A 6925-nucleotide genomic window follows, 5' to 3' on the forward strand; every position below is an offset into this window, starting at 1 on the left:
ACTAGCGGAGGAGACTAGCGGAGGAGACTAGCGGAGGAGACTAGCGGAGGAGACTAGCTGAGGAGACTAGCTGAGGAGACAAGCGGGAGGGAGACTAGCGGAGGAGACTAGCGGAGGAGACTAGCGGAGGAGACTAGCGGAGGAGACTAGCTGAAGAGACTAGCAGGGGAGACTAGCGGAGGAGACTAGCAGAGGAGACTAGCGGAGGAGACTAGCTGGGGAGACTAGCGGAGGAGACTAGCGGAGGAGACTAGCAGAGGAGACTAGCGGAGGAGACTAGCTGGGGAGACTAGCGGAGGAGACTAGCAGGGGAGACTAGCGGAGGAGACTAGCGGAGGAGACTAGCAGAGGAGACTAGCAGAGGAGACTAGCGGAGGAGACTAGGGGAGGAGACTAGGGGAGGAGACTAGCTGAGGAGACTAGCTGAGGAGACTAGCAGAGGAGACTAGCAGAGGAGACTAGCGGAGGAGACTAGCGGAGGAGACTAGCGGAGGAGACTAGCGGAGGAGACTAGCGGAGGAGACTAGCGGGGAGACTAGCGGAGGAGACTAGTGGAGGAGACTAGCGGAGGAGACTAGCGGAGGAGACTAGCGGAGGAGACTAGCGGAGGAGACTAGTGGAGGAGACTAGCGGGGGAGACTAGCGGAGGAGACTAGCGGGGGAGACTAGCGGAGGAGACTAGCGGGGGAGACTAGCGGAGGAGACTAGCGGAGGAGACTAGCGGAGGAGACTAGCGGAGGAGACTAGCTGGGGAGACTAGCGGGGAAGACTAGCGGAGGAGACTAGCGGAGGAGACTAGCGGAGGAGACTAGCTGGGGAGACTAGCTGGGGAGACTAGCGGAGGAGACTAGCTGGGGAGACTAGCGGAGGAGACTAGCGGAGGAGACTAGCGGAGGAGACTAGCGGAGGAGACTAGCTGGGGAGACTAGCGGAGGAGACTAGCGGAGGAGACTAGCGGAGGAGACTAGCGGAGGAGACTAGCGGAGGAGACTAGCGGGGAGACAAGCGGAGACTAGCGGAGGAGACTAGCGGAGGAGACTAGGGGAGGAGACTAGGGGAGGAGACTAGCTGAGGAGACTAGCTGAGGAGACTAGCAGAGGAGACTAGCAGAGGAGACTAGCGGGGGAGACTAGCGGAGGAGACTAGCGGAGGAGACTAGCTGAGGAGACTAGCTGAGGAGACTAGCGGAGGAGACTAGCTGAGGAGACTAGTGGAGGAGACTAGCGGAGGAGACTAGGGGAGGAGACTAGCGGAGGAGACTAGCGGGGGAGACTAGCGGAGGAGACTAGCGGAGGAGACTAGCGGAGGAGACTAGCGGAGGAGACTAGCGGAGGAGACTAGCTGAGGAGACTAGCAGAGGAGACTAGCGGAGGAGACTAGCGGAGGAGACTAGCGGAGGAGACTAGCGGAGGAGACTAGCGGAGGAGACTAGCGGAGGAGACTAGCGGGGAGACTAGCTGGGGAGACCGGCCGAGGTGGAGCAGCCCTACCTTGCCGTTGTAGAGGATGACGGGGCAGACGAACCTCCCTCGGCAGCGCGCCATCCTGCTACGGGTCACCAGGTCCTGCAGCCTGCTGACCTGCACCGTGCTCTCGAACCTGCATCCCGCCCACCGCGCCAAGTAAGTAAGTAAAACTTTATTTAGATAGCACTTTACACAGCACAGAGTCACAAAGTGCTTCACAGGTCAAAAAAGACAGTCAGAAAACAATGAGTAAAACTACACATAAAAGACAGTAAAATACAAACGAAAAACACGACATAGGCAACAGTCAGTTATGGCCGTCCAAACATGACCAGACACACCGTCATTCAAGTACATGGCAACATTTCTTTTCTTGCGTGTGTGTGTGCTGGTAATCTAACTGTGGCGTTAGGGCTGGGTTTAAAAAATCGATTCATCGATTCAGAATCGATTCATGAATCCCAAAATCGAAAATCTTTTATTTAATGAATGAATGAATAAATGAAGGTATGAATAGTTCATCAATTCATTCAATGATTCATTCATTCATTCATTCATTTTTGGAAATCAGTATCGATACCCAGCCCTAGTATTGATGTGTTGCACAACTTGGCAGTCATGTAATTAAGGTTACAGCTTAAAAAACAGGTTTTAGTAACACTAACCGAATCGATATTGAATCGAATCGAAATCGAATTGAATCGTGATAATCGATTTTGAACCTTGTGAATCGGAATCGAATCGATTCTTGAAATTCGACTCGATACCCAGCCCTATGTGGCGTTATATACTGTTATTCTGGAGCTAATGTTGAAGTCTTTTGAAGAAGAGGTGAAAGTTGAGTGAAAGAAGAGAGGGTGAATCAAGTCCTCTAATATCAGTGTAGCTTCATTTGTCACACGATTTAGCCTGGATTCATTGCGCTACACATTACATAACAAATGTACAATATTATCTTACGTATATCCACTCCGATCATGTGACTCTGACATCACTTCCAGATAACAAATATAAAAGAACACACTTCAGACTTTCTCAATCCCTTTTTTAACAGCTCACTAGACATGACTGGGCGGATAGTAACGCTAGTTCAAACGCACACTCACACATGTGGACTGGGCTCACTAGACATGACTGGGCCGATAGTAACGCTAGTTCAGACGCACACTTACACATGTGGACTGGACTCACTAGACATGACTGGGCGGATAGTAAACGCTAGTTAAAACGCACACTCACACATGTGGACTGGACTGGGGTCCAGATAAACAAGCGTACTTGGTTACCAAGTGTAGTGAACTTTGTATCGGTGATGAAAGGAGCTTGCTCGATCGCCTCGCTGAGAGGAGTCAGGGAAGAATTTTTACAGCTCACTTTTCTGGTCCCTGGGTGATTACTGTTTTTTTGCTTCCCTCTGGAATATGTAGGGGTGGGTCGTATGCCCACCTCCCTTGTTCTCTGTAAAGCGCATTGTGTTGCCTCTGGGTATGAAATGCGCTATATAAATAAAGCTTTGATTGATTGATTGATTGATTGAAATTGCCAGCTGAGGTAGCCCATAGGGCTGGGTTTAAAGAATGATTCAGAATCGATTCACGAATCCCAGAATCGATCTTTTATTTAATGAATGAATGAATAAATGAATGAATAGTTCATTAATTCATTCAATGATTCATTCATTCATTCATTTTTGGAAATCAGTATCGATACCCAGCCGTAGTATTGATGTGTTGCATAACTTGGCAGTCATGTAATTAAGGTTACAGCTAAAAAAAAAAAGGTTTTAGTAACACTAACCGAATCGATATTGAATCGAATCGAGATAATCGATTCTGAACCTTGTGAATCGGAATCGAATCGATTCTTGAAATTCGACTCGATACCCAGCTCTAGTAGCCCACCTGTCCTTATTGAGCTCTGTGCTTTCGTACTCCAGGAAGACGATCTGTCGGGGGTAGTGGCCACACACTTCTCCGTTGGTGTTGTGGATGATGCTGTACTTGTAGTCTTGGCTGAAGAGCTCCAAGCAACGCTTCTCGATCACCTCCACCTGCAAGACCAGAGACACGGAGGGTGTTAATAGGTTTGAAGAGAGATTACATGAAATTCCCCCTCGAAACAGAACAGAAGAGCCATGTGAAGAACAGTTAAGATGGTAGTTACAGTGAGGGAAATAATTAATTGATCCCCTGCTGATTTTGTAAGTTTGCCTACTGACAAAGAAATGATCAGTCTATAATTTTAATGGTAGGTTTATTTTAACAGTGAGAGTCCATAAAAACGCATCACAAAAAAAGTTATAAATTGATTTGCCTTTTAATGAGTGAAATAAGTATTTGACCCCTTCGCAAAACATGACTTAGTACTTGGTGGCAAAACCCTTGTTGACAATTGTTGTACTGAATGGATCAGCCATAACAGTACAGTGTTTCCCCTATTATTGCCTTGGAGGGGCAGCCCACCCGCCAACGAGACCTCCTGAAAGACCCCCCCCCCCCACACACACACACACACACACACACACACACACACACACACACACACACACACACACACACACACACACACACACACACACACACACAATAGGTAGCTGTCAGAGGACCTGAGATCCAACCCAATCTGTTGACACATGGAGGTTGGTATGTGAAGGATTACCGTCACCCAAAGTCGTTGTGTTGTGTGGCTGCTGTGTGGAAGTGACGGGTTAGGGTTAGGGTTAGGGTCAGGGTTAGGGTCAGGGTTAGGGTTAGGGTTAGGGTCAGGGTTACTGTGTGGAAGTGACGTTCCTATGATGGCAACACCGACTGTCATCTGACTTCTAGTGGTTGTCAGAGTGAGCAAAATGACTGTGGACCTCAAACTTACCCGCGGGGTGACTTCTTTGGCTCTGAACTGCATCTTCGAAAACAAATCTATCAAATCCGCAATTTCCTCGCTCTTTCTACCAGCCAGTCCGGAGTCGGTGAGGGGGGACACGGAGGAGGACACGGAGGAGGGGGACACGGAGGAGGGGGACACGGAGGAGGAGGAGGCCATCATGGCACCCCGACCCAAGCTGGGCTGTATCCGAACTCGCCCTCCTTCAAACACCGCAGAACCTTGTCCTTGGGACCGGGAAGACCGACCAGGCCATCCCTTCCCAGCCAGCTTCTCCCTGACCGCCCGCTTGAAGGGGCCGGAGCCGGGTCTCCTCCCAGGATTCAGGGCCCCGCCGGGACGAGAACCTCTACACAGGGAGGAGTGAGCTAGGGATGAGTGAGCTAGGGAGGAGTGAGCTAGGGAGGAGTGAGCTAGGGATGAGTGAGCTAGGGAGGAGTGAGCTAGGGAGGAGTGAGCTAGGGAGGAGTGAGCTAGCCCTTTAGCTCAGGGGCTGGAGCCTGTAGCTAGCTGCTTAGCTTAGCCAGTCAATGCTGAATTGAAGTGCAAGATCTGGAACTGTTCACGCAAATCAACACATTACCAAATGTGAGACTGAGTGAATCAATCAGCTGACTGCTCTGTCGTCCTCTCCCGCTTTACATGTGAGTTCCGTGCGGCGGCGGTTAACCACAGAGATGTGATCCGAAATCCGAGCATGAAGTCCGGGCGCCGGACTCAGGAAAGCTCGGGGACTCCGGGCCTAGTCACGGTTCCTCAATGTCACGTCTTCATTTCCCCTCCGTTTCCTCGACGATTATTAAAAAAAAGACAGGAGTATGAAGGTGATCGATGTCGTGGCTGCAGGAGCTCAAATCTGTGGTTTTTTTGCCTGGATCCAAACCACAGAAGTGTCAAAGTGTTGCAACCCGTGGGCTGTCTCAAGGAGCAAGTGGTAAACAGGAAGTGGACTCTAACACGTGACGAGCATCGCCCCCTTAAACGTCTACAAACCACTTCCTCAAATGACGTCATGTTGTCAATTAGTAAACACAATTAGTAAACACAATTAGTAAACACAATTAGTAAACACAATTAGTAAACACACTTAGATGCAATTATCTTACAGTGACATTTTTCTCAAAAGAACAAAAAAATGGCAATAAGGTTATTGGAGTCCATGCCCCCGCCCCTTCTCATAGAAAATATGTACTTATGTAGACCTACAGTGTTCATTCAAGGCCTATTCTAATAAGCCTATATACACTTTATTCCAAACAAATCTCTCATAAGCCTATTGTTATCATTGACATTCAACTAGAGTGACACAAAGTGATACTGAAGAGGTTCACATGCTGTATAGCCTTCCTGTAGCCAAGGGAAACATTAATAATGTTCGATTCCCGGCTCGGGTCCTGTGCTGCATGTCCTCCCCTCTCTCTCTCCCACATTTCCTGTCTCTCTACACTGTCCTATAGCCTACCATTAAAGCTGAAAAGCCTTAAGCTTAATAATAAAAAATAAAAATAAAAAAATGTTTCCCCCTTCCCAATAATGTAATTTATTGCTTTAATGTAATTTATTGCTTTAGAAATGTTCTCATCTGGTAGACAAACATACTCCTGGAGCTTGCTCGATCGCCTTGTTGAGAGGGGTCAGGGAAGAATTTTTACAGCTCACTTATCTGGCCCCCGGGTGATTACTGTTTTTTTTTTCCCTCTGGAATATGTAGGGGTGGGTCGTCAACTCATTGACTATGTCTAAGACTACATCATTGACAATGTATGGCATTTTAAATATTGTCTTCCCAATATTTTTAAGTAGACTATATGCGTTTTCCCCAGTGAACGTGCAGGCTAGGCTATTAATCTCCCAGGAAAAACATCATTGCCTTGTAGGCAGCTTCACATACAGGCACATAGATGCTGATATCATTCAGGGTCAGGATTCATGTAGGCCGTGAGATGAGTGCATAGGCCACGATACAAACGTGGCAATTTTCACAAGATTAATTTTTAATTCTACACTGACTCGATCCATTAAATTATAATTAGGCTAATTTTATTTGAGCAAATTTGTCTTAAATTGTTGTTTCGTAACTTACAAATTCAGCATGCAAGGTCAATAATGTTCAGGTTAAACCTTGCAACCTCAGTCAGAACCAAACATTACAGATACTGTATTACAATGAGTGGCACAAGATGAGTCTTTGAGAGTTCAAGTCATAGTTCAAGGTCCTATAGAGATAAGTAGTTTTTTTTTTTTTTTAAACCGTGACTGATAGCCTATTGAGTAGGCTACATTTACAGCCGTTTTTGCAGGCTGGTGTAATTTTTCCTGCTATAGCTCATTCCCAATGATGTCAGGATGTTGGGGGTCTTTTAAATTCCTGCAATCCTCCAAGCGCGTGCGCGCGATCACCGACAACCCTCACATCCCCGGGAGCGTGCGCGCGAGGACAGACGGGGGGATCCACGCATCAGAAACCACGGCCATGGGTCTGGGGATGGACAATGATACAGGACTGAAATACACATCTTTCATTCTTCAAATGAGACATCTCGCCATCTCTTCATGGATATTATGACAACATGACGCGT

At 47.8% G+C, this 6925-nt stretch overlaps 1 protein-coding gene across 1 annotated transcript; it reads right to left on the minus strand.

Annotated features, from left to right (window-relative positions):
- Positions 1–1490: 1490 nt before the first annotated feature.
- Positions 1491–5254, minus strand: LOC311328928 (phosphatidylinositol-3,5-bisphosphate 3-phosphatase MTMR14-like; the record flags this gene model as incomplete). The annotated part of the gene is made up of 3 exons (XM_084462823.1): positions 4335–5254; positions 3368–3516; positions 1491–1599 (listed from the first exon to the last, which is right to left on the minus strand). Coding segments are annotated over exons 1-3 (432 nt in total), but the record flags the coding sequence as incomplete, so codon positions are not given.
- Positions 5255–6925: the final 1671 nt, after the last annotated feature.

Source organism: Borostomias antarcticus, assembly GCF_949987555.1.
Source record: "Borostomias antarcticus genome assembly, contig: scaffold_935, whole genome shotgun sequence".
NCBI classification, from domain to species: domain Eukaryota; kingdom Metazoa; phylum Chordata; class Actinopteri; order Stomiiformes; family Stomiidae; genus Borostomias; species Borostomias antarcticus.